This window comes from Hemitrygon akajei, unplaced genomic scaffold (genome assembly GCF_048418815.1).
Source record: "Hemitrygon akajei unplaced genomic scaffold, sHemAka1.3 Scf000061, whole genome shotgun sequence".
NCBI lineage: Eukaryota > Metazoa > Chordata > Chondrichthyes > Myliobatiformes > Dasyatidae > Hemitrygon > Hemitrygon akajei.
In genome coordinates this window covers 4449669-4472194 of record NW_027331947.1, presented here as the reverse complement: position 1 = coordinate 4472194, position 22526 = coordinate 4449669, and the positions used below count along the sequence as shown (strand labels likewise).

Below are 22526 nucleotides of genomic sequence, written 5' to 3'. Positions count from 1 at the left end.
TGCTGCCTGGCTTGCTGTGTTCCACCAGCATTTTGTGTGTGTTGTGCCAGGTGTAGTCTATTGGTGCTGATTCGTTTCTAAAGCTTTACGATTCATAACAAAATTGGGGCCTGCATCCGGGATATGAACAGCTATGGGGGCGTAGTCATTAATTATCGATTTCATTGGGGAAGTCCCTTTTGATTGATTTGTGTGTGGAAAATCAGCAGCGGATGCTGATTATTGTTTGGAAGCGGCAACTTCTGAGGCATTAGAGGATGCCAGACGGATTGAGTTGTTGAGTCTTGCTAAAACGTTAAAACTTGCTATGTTGAAATTGACAATGAGGAGGGCAGAGTTGCAGAGGATAACAGCTGAACATTATATACCTGAGGGTGTGTTTAAAGTGGAGGAGTTGGAGGTGTTTCCTGAAAGTAAACCTCGTGAGCTTGAGCTCCAGTACGAGTGAGAAAAATTAAAGATGGAGGCTGCGGAAAGGCAGAGGCAGTTTGAGGCTATAGAGGCAGAAAATCAGAGAGGAGGCAGAAAAGCAGAGGGAGGAAGCAGAAAGACAGAGGCTATTTGAGCTGGAAAAGATAGAGTGGTTGCAGCAAAGAGGTCTAGCGTTAGACTCTGGTGATAAGTTTGAGGCCAGTCAGGAAATTAAATTGGTACCTCCATTTGATGAGACAGAGGTTGATAAATACTTCCAGCATTTTGAGAAGGTTGCTTAGAATTTGAAGTGGCCAAAAGAGGGTTAGCCTATTCTCTTACAAAGTGTAATTAAGGGGAAGGCTCAGCAAGCCTATTCTGCTTTGACAGTTGATGAAGCAGCTGATTATGACATAGTGAAACAGGCTGTGCTCAAAGCTTATGAGTTGGTCCCAGAATCATACAGGCAAAAGTTCAGAAATTTGAGGAAATCTGTGAACCGGACATATGTAATTTGCTTATGAGAAGTCTGTGTGTTTTGATCGCTGGTGCACATATATGATGATATATATGGTGATGATAAATATATGATGAGTTTAATAGCTTGAAAGAGTTAGTTTTAATTGAAGAATTCAAAAGGTGTGCTCCTGATGACATAAAGACGTATTTAGATGAAAAGGATGCTGCCACTTTGCAGGAGTCTGCTAGATTAGCAGATGAGTTTGCTTTAACTCACAAGGTTAAGTTTACCCAGAAAAAGAGCTTCCAAAAGAGTAGCAGGGATCACCAGGGTAAACCAGAAATTACAGCTGGGACTAGTGACAAGAGTAAGGATGAAGGGAAGCAGTTGAAGGAGAAATTTTCTGGTCATACTTGTTACTATCGTAAGAAAGCTGGTCATATGATGGCTAATTGTTCTGTCCTGAAGAAGGAAAAGGAGGCAGTCCCAAATGCCTGTGTTCAGTTTGTTGAAGCACCTGTAAACCCACAGGGTTCTGAACATTCTGTTGAGTCTCAGTTAAGGTCTGAGAGGTCTGACCGAGTTAAGAAGGGATTCGATCATTTTATGTCAGATGGGTTTGTATTAGTAAAGGAAGGGTCAACCCCGGTACCAATGAAAATTCTTCGATTTACTGGGGATTCTCAGTCACTTATATCAGACAGCGTTCTAAAGTTTGGTGATGAGACTAACACTGGTGAGGTAAATCTTATTAAAGGCATTGGGGGTGGCATGGTTTCTGTGCCGTTGTACAAGTTAACTTTACTGTCAGGGTTGGTTTTGGGACCTGTTAAAATCGGATTATACTCCAGTTTATCATTGGAAGATGTTAGTTTGCTGTTAGGGAATGACCTAAAGTTGTTCCTGCAGTGCTGTTGACAACTAAGCCAACCACGGACGACCCACAGATGGATTTTAACATTTATCCTTCCTGCCCAGTAACTCGAAATATGGCTAAAAAGTCTGCCGACGCAGACAGTTCTGTGCAGCATGATTCTGATACCCCTGATAGCCAAAATTGGGATTCAGGTTATGATGACTTGTCAGGGACTTTTCTGCCTTCATTGTTTCAACAGGATTCAGGTCGTAAGTCTGATGAGAAAGATTTATCCCTGTGTAGGAAGAAGTTTATAGCAGAACAGAACCAAGACGCTGAGATTGAAGCTTTAAAGGAAACAACTCTCTGAAATGATGAGAATAAGAAAGTGCCAGTAGGGTATTATCTCAAGGATGGAGTGATAATGAGAAAGTGGAGGCCACCTGCTATACCAGTGAGTGAGGAATGGGAAATTGTTCACCAAGTTGCAGTTCCTAAAGTTATAGGGCTGAAATTTTAACTTTGGCCCGCAGTATGCCATTAGGTCGACATTTTGGAGTGAATAAAACTGTAAACAGGATTATGAAATAATTCTACTGGCCTAATTTGAGGAAAGATGTTGTGACCTTTTGCAGAACCTGTCACACTTGTCAAGTTGTGGGTAAACCTAATCAGGTCACGCCAGTGGCCCCACTCAGGCCTATACCTGCATTCGGTGAACCCTTTTTAACATTTATAGTGGATTGTGTTGGCCCATTGCCAAAGACTAAAGCTGGCCATCAGTATCTGCTAACTATTATGTGTACTGCATCCAGATTCCTAGAGGCAATACCTCTCAGAAATGTTAAAGCTAAAACTGTGGCGAAGGCTTTTTCCAAGTTCTTTACTTTATCTGGTTTTCCTAAAGAAATCCAGTCTGATTAAGGAAGTAATTTTACATCTGGATTATTCCAGCAGGTAGTTTATGAACTGGGAGCGAAACAAATTACATTGTCTGTGTACCATCCGGAATCACAAGGGGCTTTAGGAAGATATCATTCTGCTCTCAAAACAATGACTCAGACATACTGTGTTGAAAATGGAAAAGACTGGGATGAAGGAATAAATTTGCTTTTGTTTGGAGTAAGAGAGTCGGTACAGGAATCACTGGTCTTTAGTCAATTTAAACTTGTATTTGATCATAGAGTGAGGGGACCTTTGACCTTGTTAAAGGATCAGTGGATTGATGGGGATGTACTTGTTAACTTGTTAGACTTTGTTTAGAAGTTCAAGAATAAACTACACCAAGTTTGTAGTCCAGTGAGACAAAACTTAAAGATTTCTCAAAACAAAATGAAGTGTTGGTTTGATAAGTGGGCTTGAGAAAGAAAACACCAGGTGGGAGATAAGGTGCTTGCCTTATCTCCAATATTGATGAATCCACTTCAGGCGAAGTTCAATAGACCGCATGAAATAGTCTCTCAAATTAATGATCTGAATAATGTTATTAAAACACCCGACCAACGTAAACTAACACAGGTGGTACACATAAATATAATAAAGCCTTATTTTGACAAGCAGGCACCATCTGTGAGTGTTATTGTCAAAACATATGAATCTGGCAACCCTGAGAATGAAACAATTGACTCGTCTGAGAATTTTCACAAACCAGAGCTGGTCCCAGTTAGACTAATGAACTCGGTTGTTCCAGAAAACATTGTTAACAAGTTGGCTCATCTGCAGCCAAAGCAACAACAACAGCTGAAGGAATTAATTCTGAAGTTTAAAGATTTATTTCCCGATGTTCCCAGGCAAACCACGGTCGCAGAACATGATGTAGATATTGGTCAAGCCAAACCAATTAAACAACACCCATATTGCATGAACGTCGAAAAGTGTAAATTGGCTGAGCAAGGAATTGAATATATGCTGGCAAATGGTATTATTAGTCCTTCAGCATCAGATTGGAGCTCACCCCCCGTTATTGTGCGCAAACCTGATGGTAGTGTTAGGTTTTGCACTGATTATGACACTTTCTGAGTTGTATGAATACAATCTTTTGCCGTTTGGAATGAAAAACAAATGGTCCAGGATCAGTCCAGAGAACGTTTCATTCTGTAATTCGAGGGTTAGAACACACAGATACCTGTATTGATGACTTAGTCACAGGGAGTGACACTGGGGAAAAGCATATCTCTGCAGTAGAGAAGCCGTTTGACAGGCTTTCTCAGGACAACCTTACAGTTAGCTAAGAGTGAATTTGGCCATGCCACTGTGACCTGTCTTGGCTATGTTGTAGGTCAAAGCAAGTTGGCTCCTGTTCGGGCAAAAGTCCAGGCAATTTCTCAAGTTCCTATTCTGACTGCTGAGAAGGCTGCTGGAAGGTTTCTGGGAATGGATGGATATTACCGTAAGTTCTGTAAGAACTTTGCTGCTATCGCTCTTCCTCTGACCAATCTCCTGAAGAAGGGTGAAAAGTTTGTCTGGGCCGAGCCTTGTCAGGATGCATTTGATCGATTGAAATTTATTATTTGAGATTAGGCCAATCAATGTGTTGTCAGCAAATTTCATTAGCAGATTGGAGCTGTGGGTGGCAATACAGTGTCATGGGTGCACAGAGAGTAAAGGAGGGGGCCAAAGAGACAACCCTGTGGGTTATGTGTCCTGAGGGTCAGAGAGACAGAGGAGATGTATCCCACTCTTACCACCTGCCGGCGATCTGACAGGAAGTCCAGGATCCAGCTACACAAGGCAGGGTGAAGGCCGAGGTCTCTGAGCTCCTTGTCGATACTTCATGCCTTTGTATGGCTACTGCTCTGCCCATGACTGCAAGGAACTGCAGAGAACATCAGGGAAACAAGCCTCCCCTCCATGGACTCTTCCTACACTTCCCCTCCCTCGGAAAAGCAGGGCATGTACATAAAGATCCTCACAACCTGGACGTTCTTGCTGCAAACCCGCTCCCACATTGGCGGAGAGATACAAAAGCCATAAAGTGCGTAACACCAGGCTGAAGGACGGCTTCCTGTCTGCAGTTATAAGCCAAATGAAAGATAAAATGGACTCGACCTCACAATGTAACTCGACGTGACCCTGCACCATATGTCTATCTGTACTGCACTTTCTCTGCAGCCATAATGCTTTGTTACAGTGATTGTTCTGTCGTATATCAGCTCAATGTACTGCTGCAATGTATCGATCTGTGTGGATGGTACGTCAGGCAAAGTTATCACTGTAGCTCAGTACGTGATGATAGTAAACAAATTCCCCATTTTAATTGTGTGGAAATATTAAGACAGACTGAGCTTCTGCTCTGGAACCAAAGAAGGAAACTGAACTGTTGTCATTTCTGAGGAACGCAAATAAATAGAAAATGCTTCAATCTCTCATTACGATCTGCGGTAACTGGGATCAGGTGACCGGTGGTGGGTCTCCCATATCAATACCAGAATCAAGTTTAATAGCACAGGCATATGTCATGAAATTCGTTCAGCAGTAGAGCCTAATTTTTAACCATAGATTTTAACGATTGTGATTTAATATAAGAATATAAATATCACATTGTTAAATCATATAAATAGTACAAAATGAAAAAAAAAGATGTAATAAACTATTTTAATTGTGCCGACTGTTTGACTGACTGGGTTGTTGCTTTGGAAGTAGTGGAGTGAAGCGTACACATTTATGAGAAGCTCAGATAATTATAAAAAGCTAAATTCTCACATAAGTGGGTCAGACACCCAGAAACATCGGCAGCACTTCAGCAGGTGAAAACAGTGGAATGAAACATGCTGAAAATATTGCCGAAAAAAAACATTTTGTCCACCGACAACGAGAGGACGTGACCGATCCGGATCTCACTGACTTGTCTGAACGGGGAAAGATGAAGCTACACGTACACGTAGAGCAGTGACCCGCAGATGCTGCAGATCTGCGGAAAACGTGAACAGGAAACGGGATCACGTGGCCGCTTTGGTCTCCCGCCCCCAGACAGATGTCCATTTACCCACTACTCTGTAGAAAGAAGCAAACGCCGCTCAGATCTCCTCTCACCTTAAATGTATTAGACATTTCAAACCCCAGGAAAAATATATCGCCTGTCCACTCTATCTATTCCTCTCGTAATCTTATAAACGTCCATCCAGTCTCACCCCAGCCTGCGCCGCTCTGGAGAAAACAACACAAGTTTGTCCAGCCTCTCGTTATAGCTCATGCCCTCTAATCCAGGCAGTGTCCCGGTAAACCTCTTCTGCGCCCTCTGCAAAGCCCCGACATCCTTCCGAGAATGGGGGCGACCAGAACTGTATGAAACACTCCAGATGTGGTCTAACTAGTTTATTAAAACTGTGTTACGAACTGTAGCGTTTTAGAAACGAACCAGCAGCAATAGAGTTCACACTGGAGTCTGGTTTTGATGTTAAAACCACTGCCTTTATTAGCATCTACTTATAATATAGTAACTTAACGAAATAAGGGAAAGTTAACAGTGTTATGTGTATATATGTGTAAATATAACTCCCAGACTATCGAGCCTGAGGGAACAAAGCTCAGAGTCTTGAGATGGTAAAGTAGGAAAGTTAAGTAATCCTCGGAATAAATGATGGGAGAGAGATATTTGTAATCCTGGGTGAATAGATAGATAGATAGATAGATAGATACTTTATTCATCCCCATGGGGTAATTCAACATTTTTTCCAATGTCCCATACACTTATTGTAGCAAAACTAATTACATACAATCCTTAATCCAATATAAATATGATATGCATCTAAAATCACCCTCTCAAAAAGCATTAATAAATAGCTTTTAAAAAGTTCTTAAATAGTTTACTAAAATACATTGAATGGTAACTTAAGCTCAGTTCTAACCCCGGCACTTTAACATATCTTACCCCTGGCGGTTGAATTGTAAAGCCGAATGGCATTGGGGAGTAGTGATCTCTTCATCCTGTCTGAGGAGCATTGCATCGATAGCAACCTGTCGCTGAAACTGCTTCTCTGTCTCTGGATGGTGCTCTGCAGAGAATGTTCAGGGTTTTCCATGATTGACCGTAGCCTACTCAGCGCCCTTCGCTCTGCTACCGATGTTATACTCTCCAGTTCTGTGCCCACGACAGAGCCCACCTTCCTTACCAGCTTATTAAGACGTGAGGCGTCCCTCTTCTTAATGCTGCCTCCCCAACACGCCACCACGAAGAAGAGGGCGCTCTCCACAACTGACCTATAGAACATCTTCAGCATCTCACTACAAACATTGAATGACGCCAACCTTCTAAGGAAGTACAGTCGACTCTGTGCTTTCCTGCACAAGGCATCTGTGTTGGCAGTCCAGTCTAGCTTCTCGTCTAACTGCACTCCCAGATACTTGTAGGTCTTATCCTGCTCCACACATTCTCCATTAATGATCACTGGCTCCATATGAGGCCTAGATCTCCTAAAGTCCACCACCATCTCCTTGGTCTTGGTGATATTGAGACGCAGGTTGTTTGAGTTGCACCATATCACAAAGTCCTGTATCAGTTTCCTATACTCTTCCTCCTGTCCATTCCTGACACACCCCACTATGACCGTGTCATCAGCGAACTTCTGCACATGGCAGGACTCCGAGTTATATTGGAAGTCTGATGTGTACAGGGTGAACAGGACCGGAGAGAGCACGGTCCCCTGTGGCGCTCCTATGCTGCTGACCACCGTGTCAGACCTACAGTCTCCCAACCGCTCATACTGAGGTCTATCTGTCAAGTAGTCCACTATCCAATCCACCATGTAAGCGTCTACTCCCATCTCCGTTAGTTTGTGCCTTAAGATCCTGGGCTGGATGGTGTTAAAGGCACTAGAGAAGTCCAGGAATGTAATCCTCACAGCACCACTGACCCCATCCAGGTGAGAGAGGGATTTGTGCAGCAAATACGTGATAGCATCCTCCACTCCCACCTTCTCCCGATATGCAAACTGAAGAGGATCCCGGGCGTGCCTGGTTTGTAGCCTTAGATTCTGTATTATCAGCCGCTCCATGGTCTTCATCACGTGCGACGTCAAGGCAACAGGTCTGAAGTCATTCAACTCCTTTGGTTGTGATTTCTTCGGTACCGGGACAATACAGGATGTTTTCCACTGTCTGGGTACTCTTCTCTGCTCCAGGCTCATGTTGAAGATGCGCTGTAGGGGTTCTCCCAGCTCAGTCGCACAGGCCCTCAGTAATCGTGGGGATACTCCATCCGGTCCAGCCGCCTTGCTGGTACAGATCTTCCTCAGTTGACCTTTCACCTGTGCAGCCGTAATCCCGGGCGTGGGCAAGGTCTCCTGTGAGTGGCTATTTTCCTATGAGGGAAGTAAGAGGGAGGACGAGTAGAAAGACAAGCCTGGTGTGGAGTTCTGCGGTGAGGATGAGATTGTGCTGTCGAACCTATTGAAGAAGTTGTTCAGCTGGTTCGCTTTCTCCACATCTCCACTTATGTTTGCCCCCCGCTTTGCACCACATCCGGTGATGATCTTCATCCCATCCCACACCTCCTTCATGCTTTTTTTCTGCAGCTTTTGTTCTAGCTTCCTCTATACTGCTCCTTTGCCCCCCTTATCTGTACTCTGAGTTGCTTCTGACCTCTTTTAAGCTCCAACCGATCACCATCTTTAAAGGCCCTCTTCTTCTGGTTTAGGAGGCCTTTGATGTGACTAGTGATCCAGGGCTTATTATTGGGATAGCAGCGAACAGTTCTAACAGGAACAACGGCATCCACACAAAAATTAATATAGTCCGTTGTGCAATCAGTGACCTCCTCAACGCCCCCACAGAGCCCCCCTTGCAGTACATCCCAGTTAGTAGTACCGAAGCAGTCTCTCAGGGCCTGTTCAGCTTCAGGAGTCCACTTTCTAAAAGAGCGTGTGGTAGTGGGATGCCTCATCACAATTGATTTATATCTGGGCTGTAACAAAACCAGGTTGTGATCAGCTTTCCCCAGTGCAGGCAGCGGGGATGCACTATATGCATCCTGTACGTTTGCATACAGCAGGTCAATAGTCCTATTACCCCTGGTGTAACAATCCACGTACTGGGAGAAAGCAGGTAGTGTCTTGTCCAAAGTCACATGGTTGAAGTCCCCTGTAATTAACACCAGTGCCTCAGGGTGTTGTGTCTGTAGCTTAGCAACCGCGGAGCTGATGACGTCACACGCTACCGTTGCGTCGGCACGCGGCGGGACATACACATTCACCGCAATGACGCTTGCGAATTCTCGAGGCAGGTAATATGGCCTCATACTCACGGCGATCATCTCAATATCCCTTTCACAAACGGAGATCTTTGTACTCACATGCCCGGGGTTACACCATCTTGCGTTAATGTAGAGAGCGGTCCCCCTCCTTTCTTCTTCCCACACTTTTTGGCATCTCTGTCAAATCTTACTGTAGTAAAACCAGGTAATTCTACATTTACATCCGGGATGTTAGCCGTCAGCCATGTTTCGGAAAAGCACATTAAACTGCATTCCTTGTATGCTTTAACATTCCTTACTAGTGAGGCTAGCTCATCCACTTTATTTGGCAGCGAGTTCACGTTCCCCATAATGACCGAAGGAACAGCGGGTTTATAACGCTTCTTCATCTCCGTCCACTTATCCCTGCGCAGTTTTCCAGCCCTGGAGCCACGGAACCTCCGTTTAATTTCGTTCGGGATCTGGATCTGTTGCGCAACACTGACTTGCGCATTTCTCAGCGCAAGTAGCTGGTCTCTCGAATACACCTTTCTCTCCATCTCAATATTAAATAAATACTAAACATAACACTATGACTAAAAAAGAAAACAAGCTAAAAAAAGAATGATCAATTTATCGAATCTCGGGAGCAGCTGGAAAAGGCTGCCGCTCAGGTCGGCGCCGGAATTATGACTTCGGCATAATTCCTCTGAATTTCAGATACCGTGGCCAGCAATCCCGGGACAGTCCTGCTCTCTACCCTCTCTCTCAGCCCCACGATCCGTACACATGCCCCGGGGAGCTTCCGGCTGATGAGGGAATGGGAACCGATGCATCTCTCAGACAGAGCTGAACTCCAGCTATCTAAATGCAAGGATTAGGAACTCGGAGAAAGGGAACAAAATCTTTTACATCACCATTTGAGAAAATCAGTATTAGTACTCTTTTCCATAGATTGTGTATTGCTTGCTCTACCTCCTCTTGCTCTGGACTTTTCTACCGGTGAGGACATGTTTTGTCCCATTCTCTCTGGGTACATAATGATATCAAACACTTTTGCCCTGGGCAACAAGTAGCTTTCACATCACAAATGTGCCAGACTCCAGTGAGACAGACTACTGCCCTTCCCTTCATATTCATTGGGATTTCATTCACTGAGTTCACCACCGTCAGTCATTGGGGGAGGGTTCAGGGGGAATATTTATGTAGAGTACAGAAACTAGTGATGCCTGTTTGCATTTTGGTGATGCAAAAGTTGCTGGAGAATTTGCAAGTGGGAAGAAGTGGAGTGATATTTGGAAATCTGACTTTTTAAAGCATAATTTAGCAAGCAAACCACATATGGACAATGTGAAAAAGCTTTGGTGAGAAAATCCTCCATTTCCTGTTACAAGCCTGCTACATAGGTTGTGTGAGAGTGCAGATGAACTCGATCAAACCCAGAGGAGATCAAAGTTCCTATTGACAGTGATTTGCTAGCTGTGAAAATGAATACCTCTCCAAATAAAATTCACTGTGCACATCTTGTCACTGGGTAAAAAATACACAGTACAAGATTTATCTTCACACTGGTTATTATAAATTTTAGGGGAGATTATTGCAAATTATAGGGGGTATTGGAGGGAAGGAGTGGAGACCTCCAGTGTCCCTGATGCCCTCATCTACAAGATGTGCATCCAGCTGCAGCTTGTAACCCTGCACTTCAATGAGCTGCAACTTGAAATGGGTGAATTCCAGATCATCCAGCAGTTGGAGGGGGTGATAGATATGACATGAAGATAGGGGAGTTACACCCGAGGTGCCGGACACAGGAAACTGGGTGAGAATCAAGAAGGGGAATAAGGTTATGTAGGCATCACAGAGTACTCTAGTGGCCATCCCACACAACAACAGGTGGACCACTTTAGAAACTGTTGGGGGGAATTACCTGGCAGAGGAAAGTCGAAAGGCTGATAGGGGATTCGTTAGTTAGAGGAACAGAACAAGAGGGGATGAATATCCTCGTGGTGAGGCTTGCTAGTGGTAGTGAGCAGGGGAGGGGGTGATGTGGTTAAAATAAGTTGTAGGGGGAATGGGAGCCAGAATGAGAGAACAGATAGTGGAGAAGGTGAATTGAATTGACTTTATTAGATACATACTTCATAAACATGAGGAGTAGAAATATTTACCTTACATCATCTAAATGTGCAATGTGTAATTTTCAGTAATTTATAATAGATAGTTTGTACATAGGACAGTCAATCTTACATTGAAATACAATTGTATCAACCTGAATTAATCAGTCTGATGGCCTGGTAGAAGATGATGTCCCGGAGACTGTTGGTCCATTTGCTGTGATACCGTTTCCTGGATGGTAGCAGCAGGAACAGTTTGTGGTTGTGATGAATTGGGCCTGTTTGTCCCTGATATTCTTTGGGCCCTTTTTACACACCTGTCCGTGTAAATGTACTGAATCGTGGAAAGTAGATTGTGCAATGTATAATTTCCTTGTTTATATTTAGAGACATTTTTTGGTGTATAAAATGATGAGGGGTATTGAGCGTGTGAGTGGCCAGAGGAGTGTTTTTTTTCCCCAGGGTTGAAATAGTTAATGCCGCTTTTCCACACTCCCATAGACCCTTTGTCCATCTCCTGAGTAAATAGAGAATGGAAAAATATTTAAGATCTCCCCATCTGCTTTGGTTCCACACGTGGATTGCCATTCCGGTCTTCCAGAGGACCAACTTTCTGCCTTGCAATCCTTTTGCTCTTAATCTGTCACTAGAATCCCTGAGGATTATCCTTCACCTTTTCTGTGACAGCAACCTCATGCCATCTTTTAGCCATCCTGATTTATTTCTTATGTGTTCTCTTGCATTTCTTATACTCCATAAGAAACTGACTGCCTATCCCTGTTGTGCAATTCCATTTTGTGCTTTACCAGGGTCTCAATATCACTTGCAATCCAAGTTTCCCTACAGTTTCTATCTTTACCTTTTATTCTGATATACCCGCTTACTACTTTCAAAATTTTGCTTTGAAGACCTCCCATTTACCAAGCACACCTTTGCCATAAAGTTGCCAGATCCTAGTGTCATAATTCCAGGTGTTGATCCATACCCTGAACACATCCGCCTTTCCTATGCTGCTCCTTGTATTGACATATACAGGGCTCAGCATATTCACTGCACCATGCTCAACTTTTTCATTCCTGACTTTGTCTGAGGCCTGAACAACATCTGTCTCCACAACCTCTCCACTATCTGTTCTGTTATTCAGGCTCCCATTCCCCCTGCAACTTTAGTTTAACCCTCCTTACCCCCACCTCCCACCATGCAGATCTATCACCCCTTTGGCTTTCCTCTCCCAGATCAATAAAAAGGAGGTGCATACCAGGTACAGGCAGATAGGAACAAATGGGGTACTTATGAAATACAGGAAATTCAAGTGAACACTTATGAAAGAAATAAAGGCATGAAGTTGCACCAGCAGACAAGTTGAAGGAAATCATCTGGGATTCTGCAGATATGTTAAGAGCAAAAAGATTGCAAGGGAAAAATTAATTCTCTGGAAGATCGGAATGGTAATCCATATGAAGGGATAACATAGACTTGGGGAGATTTTTTTTGCATCCGTATTTACTCAAGAGATGAACACAGAGTCTATAGAAGTGAGGCAAAGTCGCATCAACTTCATGGACCCTGTACAGATTACAGAGGTGGAGGGGTTTGCTGTCTTGAGGCAAATTAGTGTGGATCAATCCCCAGGGCCTGACAAGTTGTTCACTAGGACCCTGCGGAAGACAAGTGCAGAAATTATTGGGGCCTAAGCACAGATATTTAAATCATCCTTAGTGACAGGTGAGGTACTGGAGGATTGGAGGACAGACAATGTTGTTCTGCTGTTCAAAAAAGGCTGTAAAAATAAACTAGGAAATTATACGTTGGTGAGCTTGACATCAGAACTGGGAAAGTTATTGGAGAGTGTGTGTAGGAACCAAGTATATACTGTAAGTATTTGGATAGGTGTGGACTGATAAAGGATAGACAGCATGGCTCTAGCCAATCTTATAGAGTCTCTCAAGGAAGTTATCAGGAAAGTGGATGAAGGCAAGGCAGTGGATGTTGTCTACATGGACTTTAGCAAGGCACTTGACAAAGTCTCATATGGGAGGTTGGTCAAGAAGGTTCAGTCACTCAGCATTCAAGATGAGACAGTAAATTGGATGAGACACTGCCTTTGGGAAAAGCCAGAGTGTGGTAGCAGATGGTTGCCTCTCTGACTGGAAGCCTGTGACTAGTGGTTGCCACAGGGATCAGTGCTGAATCTGTTGTTGTTTGTCATCTATATCAGTAATCTGGATGATAGTGTGGTTAACTGGATCAGCAAATTTGTGGATGACACCAAGACTGGTGGTGTAGTGGACAGTGAAGAGGACTATCATGGCTTGCAGTGTGATCTGGACCAGGTGGGAAAATGGTTTGAGAAATGGAAAATGGAATTTAATGCAGACAAGTGTGAGGTGTTGCACTTTGGTATGAGCTACCAAGGGAGGTCTTTCACAGTGACTGGTCGGGCACGGAGGAGTGTTGTAGAAGAAAGGGACCTGGGAATACAAGTCCTTAATTCACTGAAAGAGGTATCACAGGTAGATAGGGATGGAAAGAATGATTTCAGCCCATTGCCCTTCATGAACCAAAGTACTGATAACAATAGATGGATGTTATGTTGACTTCTAGAAGACATTGGTGAGGCCTAATTTGAAGTATTATGTGCAGTTTTGGTCACCTACCTACAGGAAAGATGTAAACGAAGTTCAGAGATTTCAAAGAAAATTCACAAGGATGTTGCCATGTCTGGAGGACCTGGGTTATAAGGAAAGATTGAACAAATCAGGACTTTATTCCTTGGATTGCAGAAGATTGAGGGGAGATTTGATTGTGATAGAGAGGCACAGATAGTGTTAATGCAAGCTGCCTTTTTCCACGAAGATTGGGTGGGATGACAACCAGAGGCCATGGGTTAAGGGTGAAAGGTGAAATGTTAAGGGGAACATGAGGGGAAACTTCTTCACACAGACGGTTATCCAGCTGTGGAATGAGCAGCCAGCACGAGTGGTGCATGTGAGCTCGATTTCAACATTTAAGAGGTTTGTGTTGGTACCTGGATGGTAGAGGTGTGGGAGTGGGCAGTTCAAATAGTTCAGCAGAACCTAGATGGCCCAAAGGGCCTTTTTCTGTGTTGAAATTTTCTATGATTGTGACAACAAACTGAAATAATACAAAAATTCACTCTAACCCCTTTTGACAGCTGTGCGAACCAACCAGTCATTTCAGCAGGAATGTTTTATATGGTGTTAAAACTGTGGCACTTTAAGTTAATAATACATAAAAGAAGATCCCAGCTGCACGTCAAGAAAATCTATTTGTGTGAGAGTGTTTCAGTTACCGTGGGGCCAGGAACCCATGCAGCTGAGTGGGAACAGGGATTAATACTAATGGAGAGAGTCAAACTGAGCCAGGTCACAGATTGGAGATGGCAGAAATGCCCCATTCTTATAGAGACAGGAAGAACATCAGAGAGTTTAATGGTCATTCCAGATAACAGCACTGTGCCTAGTTAGAAGATGATTTCTCTGTCCAACTTTCGTTGAACCTCACTATAACAGTGTGATACCAGATCAAACCTTGGCAACTCAAGTAATCTCATCTGAAATGTTGTCCTACACCCATTGATGGATTTTGTAAATCTTTTTACAGGTTAAAAATGAGAAGGAATTCGTCTCCAAGAAGCTCAAACATGGCACAGCAGTTTTGTTGTCTCTGTCTAGATATTTAAGAAGTAGAGCAAGGAAACCAATTGACCATCCTTCCTGCTCAGACTGTGGGGAGGGATTCACTTGGTCATTTGACCAACTGGCACGCCTGTAATTTACACAGGAGAAAGGCCTTTCACCTGCTCAGACAGTGGGAATGGATTCACTCGTTTATCACAATTGAAGATACAGCAACAAGTTCACACTGGGCAAGGCCATTCACCTGTTCTGTGTGTGAGAAGGGGTTCAGTCAGTCTTCCCACCTGTGGACACACCAGTCAGTTCACACCACACTGCTCAGAGGCTGGTCATCTGCTGAATTTCTGGGAAAGGATTCACTCAGTCATCTGACCTAATGGCACACCAGCGAGTTCACACCAGGGAACGGCCGTTCACCTGCTCAGTCTGTGAGAAGAGATTCACTCACTCTTCCACCCTATGGAAACACCAGCGAGTTCACACAGGGGAGAAGCCATTCACGTGCTCAGTCTGTGGGAAGAGATTCACTGAGTCATCCACCCTACTGGTACATCCCAACTACAGAGACACCAGCGAGTTCACACTGGGGAGAAGCCATTCACCTGCCCAGTCTGTGGGAAGGGATTCACTCAGTCATCCACCCTGCAGAGTCATCAGCGAGTTCACACTGGGGAGAGGCCCTTCACCTGCTCAGACTGTGGGAGCAGATTCACTCAGTTATCCAGCCTACAGAGACATCAGCGAATTCACACTGGGGAGAAGCCGTTCATCTGCTCAGAATGTGGGAAGGGATTCACTCACTCATCCAACCTACAGAGACATCAGCGAGTTCACACTGGAGAGCAGCCGTTCACCTGCTCAGACTGTGGGAAGAGATTCACTCAGTCATCCCAACTACAGAGACACCAGCAAGTTCACAGTGGGGAGAGGCCATTCACCTGCTCAATCTGTGGGAAGAGATTCACTGATCCATCCAACCTACAGAGTCATCAGCGAGTTCACACTGGGGAGAAGCCGTTCACCTGCTCAGACTGTGGGAAGAGATTCACTCAGTCATCCCAACTACAGAGACACCAGCAAGTTCACAGTGGGGAGAGGCCATTCACCTGCTCAGTCTGTGGGAAGAGATTCACTGATCCATCCAACCTACAGAGTCATCAGCGAGTTCACACTGGGGAGAAGCCATTCACCTGCTCAGTCTGTGGGAAGAGATTCACTGATCCATCCTACCTACAGAGTCATCAGCGAGTTCACACTGGGGAGAAGCCATTCACCTGTTCAGTCTGTGGGAAGGGATTTACTCAGTCATCCCAACTACAGAGTCATCAGCATGTTCACAGTGGGGAGAGGCCGTTCACCTGCTCAGTCTGTGGGAAGAGATTCACTCAGTTATCCAGCCTACGGAGGCATGAGCGAATTCACACTGGGGAGAAGCCGCTCATCTGCTCAGAATGTGGGAAGGGATTCTCTGATCCATCCAACCTACAGAGTCATCAGCGAGTTCACACTGGGGAGAAGCCGTTCACCTGTTCAGAATGTGGGAAGAGGTTCACTCAGTCATCCAGCCTACAGAGGCATGAGCGAATTCACACTGGGGTGAAGCCGTTCATCTGCTCAGAATGTGGGAAGGGATTCACTGATCCATCCAACCTACAGAGTCATCAGCGAGTTCACACTGGGGAGAAGCTATTCACCTGCTGAAAATGTGGGAAAGGATTCACTCAGTCATCCCAACTACTGGCAGATCATTCAGTTCACAATGGGGAGTGGCCATTGTTATGAATCCCTAGGTTTTGTTTGCTGTGGACTGTTATTTTGAGAGAGAGAGTGAGATTAAGAATGTGAATCAGTCTGACTTGCAACTTGTTTACATCGCTCGCAGTTTGTTTAGTTTTAACTGAGGACACAGACACTCAGAGTCAGACGTAGACGAAAGAGGAAAAATGGAAGGATCGAAACCAGGGAACAAGTGGCCAAGGGTCACTGATTGCAACTTTCCTATGCCCACAAGGGTGGGTTAATTATCGATTCAGCGTACACCAAATGTGTGGTTGTTACCTTGTTTGAACTATAGGAGTGGATATGATTTGAGGTATCCTGTGAAGACCACTAATGTGTTCACCCTTGCATGGGTGTGGTGTGGTAATTCATTTGAAGACGATACCCCTTATGACAAGTCACTTTGGGTGATAATTAGTATGTGGATTTGAAAGGATGACAGATAAAATCTACAGTGACTGTTCCTTTGATTTACCACCATGGAACCTGTGGAATTCGAAATAATTGCCTTCCCTTGACATTTACCCTGGATTACAAATATCTCTCTCATCACCTATTCTGTAGTTGAACTGAACTTTCATAATTTACCATCTCAAGACTCCAAGCCTGGTTTCCCTGGAGCTCAATAGTTTGGGAGTTACATTTACACACATCTATAAACATAACACTGTTAACATCTGTTTATCTTGTTTAAGTTACTATTGTTACGAAGGATGAACAGCTCTGATGGGCAGAAGGGTGCAGAGTTGCCCATCTCTCCCTCCCTTGGGAGAATTACAAACGGTTACTGTTGCCAGGCTGCTAATGAGAGAGAAAGAGATGGAACAAAATCATACTTGGACTGGAACATTTGCTTCAGATAAGGGGGAGATAACACAGGGAGGAAGAGACTTGTTGTTCCACCATATTATGACTCCTGTAAGACTTATGGCTCCGGAGAGGGCTGTTTACTTGGTACCATTCTGTTCATTAAAATTCCTCAGTGGACAGCTGGAGTGGGCTGGTTTGATGGGCTAAGCCATTCAAAACTGATTGACACCTGAGACACCGTGAGTAGGGATAAAAGTGAGGTCTGGGGAGACACCCCTCAGACGCACCAAGAGACACACTAGTGAGCACTGTTTAAGTGTTGGAACCCACAAGAAAGTGTGGGGCATCAGAGACCGAATGAAGGATCGGTCAATTTTAACTCACTGTTTATAGCGAGGCCGGTGGGGGCTTGTACGTGTGTCCACCCTTGCTTGGGTGACGAGTCCACCACAGAAGAACGGTCTAGCTAAAGGACAGAGGGGTCATACCCGAATGGCCACAACAACACATCAACGGATCAAGATTGTAAAGGAAGGTTTGACTGGCTGTCACTGCTCGCTCTCCCTCTCTCTCCAACAATTACAACACATCGACCAACAACTACCTCAGCCTGTATGAACTGAACTGAACTTTATATTCACATATGACAATTCATTATCCCCTGGACATCGATAGAGCTTGTTTATTATTGATTATTATTATACCCACACTTTTAGGTTTAGTATTGCTAACGTGTATTATCTGTATATTTGCATTGTTGATATTGATTTGTATATTTTACTAATAAACACTGTTTTGATAATAGTACCAGACTCCTATGGATACTTCTATCTTTACTGATAAGACATCTAGTTACGGGTACGTAACAAATTGGGGCCTCGTCTCGAGATTTGATACCAAATTGGGGGGCCAGTGAACTGAGCTATAAGTCCATTATTTGTTCTGGTTGCGTGGGTAACCAGACGGGAAACGAGCAAAGATGGATATAGATGAATTTATAGAAAACTCGACTTTGAAGGTGCTGGAGAGTGCCAAAAAGACGGCCTTGGTGAATATTGCGAAAGGTTTAAATCTCCCAGAGGTGAAGTCGTCAATGAAAAAGTGGGAGATACAGAGGGCCATAGCCCAGTATTACATATCCGAGGGTGTGTTCACGCCGGGGGTATTGGAACTTATCCCTGAAAAGAAACCAGTTGTTGGGGTGGTTCAGTTAGAGTTTGAAAAATTAAGGTTGGATGCAGAACAGAAGAAAAGGGAGAATGAGATCCTGCTAAAGGAGTTAGAGGCGCAAAGGGAGCGGGAAAGAGCTGCCTGGGAGGCACAAAGGGAGAAGGAAAAGGCCGAAAGGGAGATGGAGGAAAGGGAAAAGGAGAGAGATAGGCAGCATGCACTGGACATGGAGAGGTTAAAGGAACAGGGAAAAGACCGAAGGGAAGGCTCAAGAGAGGAGATTAATGTTAGTAGGGAGTTTAGGTTAGTACCTCCGTTCGAGGAGACGGATGTTGATAGTTACGTCTTGCATTTTGAAACGGTGGCAGTGACTCAGAAGTGGCCCAGAGATCAGTGGGTGGCGTTGTTACAAAGTGCATTAAAAAGTAAGGTTCAACGGTATATGCAGCATTGTCCATGGACGAGTCTGAGGATTATGAGCAAGTAAAGGAGGCTATCCTTCGGGCCTATAGACAAAAGTTCAGAGATTTAAAGAAACTGTGGAATCAGACGTATGCAGAGTTTGCCTATGAGAAGGCTGTGCTCTTGGATCGCTGGTGTGCTGCAGAAAAGGTGGAGGAGGACTTCCCTCGTTTCAGAGAGTTAATTCTGATTGAGGAATTTAAAGGTTGTGTTTTGGATAATATCAGGATGTATCTGAACGAGAAGACGAATAAGTCTATATCGGAATTTGCCAGGTTCGCAGATGAATATGCCCTAACCCACAAGACAAAGTTTTCCTCAAATAAGAGTTAACAGAAAGGCAGTAGGGACGGTAAAGAAAGTCCACCGGCTAAGGTCGAGAATAAGCCGGGAGCTAGTGGTAAAGGTAAGGAGGAGGACAAGCAAGCTGGCAGGAAGGTTTCTGGCTTGACCTGATATAATTGTGGAAAGGTTGGTCATATTGCATCTAAGTGCTTTGCTCCGAATAAGGAGACAGGATAAGGGAAAACGGCAGTCCCTACAGGGTGTATTGAGTCGATCAGCAAATCGACGAGGAAGGCAAAGGTAGATAGAGTACGAGAGCGGCGTGAGAAATTTATTTCAGAAGGGACGGTGTCTGTGAAAGAAGGAGAGACCCCAGTTGCAGTGAGAATCTGGAGAGATACTGGGGCTGATCAGTCATAGATCCTAAGTAAGGTGCTAGATTTTGGTCCTGAGACTGGAGAGGTGGTTTTAAGAGGTATAGGGAAAGGGACAGAAGCTGTGCCTTTGCATGGGATCATTTTAAAATGTGACCTGGTATCTGGACAGTCGAAGTAGGGGTGCGGTCAGAATTACCGGGAGACGGCGTGGACGTCCTTCTTGGTAATGATTTAGCAGGTGGTGACGTGTGTTCAGCAGTGAAATTAACGAGCAAGCCTGTGAGGGCTGAGGACACGCCCCTGGATTCTAAGATCTATCCCGCATGCGCAATCACTCGCAGCATGTCGAGAAAGGCGGCTGAGAATGAGGACAGTTTAAATGAGTCCTGTGTTGATTTGGCTGAGACGTTTTTACCGACCCTGTACCAAGAGGGGTTAGGGGATGGTAAAGCGGAGAATAGGGAGGGGAAGGATAATAAAGGAGAGGAGGTGGACCTACCCTTAGCAAGAAAATAATTTATAAAGGAGCAAGGACGTGACGAGGAGCTTGTGGCATTGAGAGAGTCCGTTCTTTCTGAGACAGAACTGGATAAAGAACCAGAGGGTTACTACCTGAAGGACGGAGTGTTGATGAGGAAGTGGAGGCCGACCACGGTGCCAGTCGATGATGACTGGGCGGTGGTACATCAGGTGGTAGTACCGAAGGTGTATCGGGATGTAATTTTGAACTTAGCTCGCAAGGGACCTCTAGGTGGACATTTGGGAGTAAGGAAGACAGTGGATAGGGTTATGAAAGATTTCTATTGGCCAAAAATGAGGAAGGATATTGCTGACTATTGTAAAAGGTGCCATGCGTGTCAGGTGGTAGGAAAGCCGAACCAGGTTATCCCCAAGGCACCTCTCAGACCGATACCCGCTTTTGAGGAGCCTTTCTCCCGAATCATTGTGGATTTTGTGGGACCTTTGCCTAGAACAGCGAATGGGCGGCAGTACGTCATGACCATGATGTGTGCCGCTACACGATTTCCAGAGGCTGTGCCCCTGGGGAATATTACGACCCCTGCGGTGGTGAAGGACCTCATTAAATTCTTTACCACAGTGGGGCTACCTAAGGAAATACAATCGGATCAGGGGAGTACATTTACATCCAGAGCATTTCAGCAAATGATGACACAGATGGGAGTTAAACAAATTTTAGCTTCTGCATACCATCCGGAATCTCAAGGAGCGTTGGAAAGATTCCACGCTACATTAAAGACTATGATTAAAACTTACTGTCAGGAAGACGTTCGAGACTGGGATGATGCATTACCACTTCTGTTATTTGCAGTGAGGACACGGTTCAGGAATCTCTGGGGTTCAGTCCGTTTGAGCTCGTTTTTGGTCACAGACCCAGAGGACCTTTAACCCTACTTAAAAGAAGTGGTCTAGCCCGAACGTTCAAGTCAGTGTGATTGACTATGTTTTAAAATTCTGGGAAAGACTCCATAAAGTATGCACCTTGGCAAAGGAAAATTTAAAAGACTCCCAGATGAGAATGAAACAATGGTATGACAAATGTACCCGAGAGCAAGAATTTCACGTGGCCGATAAGGTCTTGGTCCTAATCCCTGTAGTTACCAACCCCCTACAGGCGAGGTTTCAAGGACCATACAAAGTAGTTAAGAAAATAGACTCGCTGAACTATGTGATTGAAACCTCTGATAGACGCAAGCCGAACCAGTTGGTTCATGTAAACATGCTGAAAGGTTATCATGAAACGACCCCCGTGGAGGTCGGTGCAGTCACGAAAACTGATGAGGAAGAGAAGAGTGTTGAGTAGGACCCAGAGCGTTTTGAAAAGGTAAGTATAATACCCACCAGACTAGAGAACTGTTATTCTAGCCAACCTTGCTGATAAAGTCAATCACTTAGAGCCTGAACAAAGAGAGCAGTTAACACAGCTCATTAAACAGCATACAGATTTATGTCCAGATGTTCCAAGGAGGTGTAAAGGAACAGAGCATGATGTCATTGTTATCTCGAACCAGCCTATTAAACAATCCCCTTCCCGGATGAATTTGGAAAAGAGCAAGCCAGTAGAAAAAGAAATTGAACATATGCTAGCTGCTGGTATAATTCGTGAATCCTTTTCTGCGTGGGCCTCTCCCTGCGTGGTAGTACCGAAACCGGACGGTACCATAAGATTCTGTACCGATTACAGAAAGGTGAATGCTGTCACGCAGACAGATGCTTACCCTATCCCTAGGGTGGAGGATTGCATTGATAAAATGGGGAAAGCGAGGTACACCACTAAGATTGACTTGTTAAAGGGATACTGGTGCGTTCCTTTAACGGACAGGGCTCGAGAAATTCCAGACTTTGTCACCCCATCCAAGCTTTACGAGTACAACGTCTTGCCGTTCGGAATGAAAAATGCACCAGGGACATTCCAGAGGATGATTGACATGGTGATAAAAGGGTTAACAAATATCAAGGCTTATATTGACGAATTGGTAGTTTGGAATGACACCTGGGAGGAGCACATTGAGGCTGTAGAAAACCTGTTCAAAAGAATGTCTGCAGCCCAACTTACAGTGAACCTTGCAAAGAGTGAATTTGGGCATGCCACAATCACCTACTTGGGGTATGTGGTAGGGCAGGGGCAGTTGGCTCCTGTGCAGGCAAAAGTACAGGCTATTTCTGAGGTTCCTCTACCAACAAATAAGAGAGCCTTAAGAAGATTTTTGGGCATGGTGGGGTACTATCGAAAATTTTGTAAGAACTTTGCTGATATCGCCCTCCCGCTTACAAAACTCCTACAGAAGGAAGAAAAATTTGAGTGGAACAATTCTTGTCAGGATGCTTTTGACAAGTTAAGAACCATACTGTGCCATCACCCTGTGTTAAAGGCACCTGACTTGTTAGAACCTTTCTCCCTGGCGACTGATGCAAGTGATGACGCTGCAGGGGCAGTCCTATTGCAGAAAGCAGGG

General features: G+C 44.6%; 1 protein-coding gene and 1 long non-coding RNA gene across 2 annotated transcripts in view; both read left to right on the top strand.

Moving 5' to 3' along the window:
* Positions 1 to 22526, top strand: part of LOC140721792 (uncharacterized) — a 284490-nt gene that overhangs the window by 229917 nt on the left and 32047 nt on the right. The window lies entirely within an intron of this gene.
* LOC140721755 (uncharacterized) lies at positions 10887 to 16369 on the top strand. Its single transcript, XM_073036553.1, has 2 exons — positions 10887 to 10901; positions 15233 to 16369. The coding sequence occupies exons 1-2, from the start codon at positions 10887 to 10889 to the stop codon at positions 16367 to 16369; spliced, it is 1152 nt and encodes a 383-aa protein (XP_072892654.1).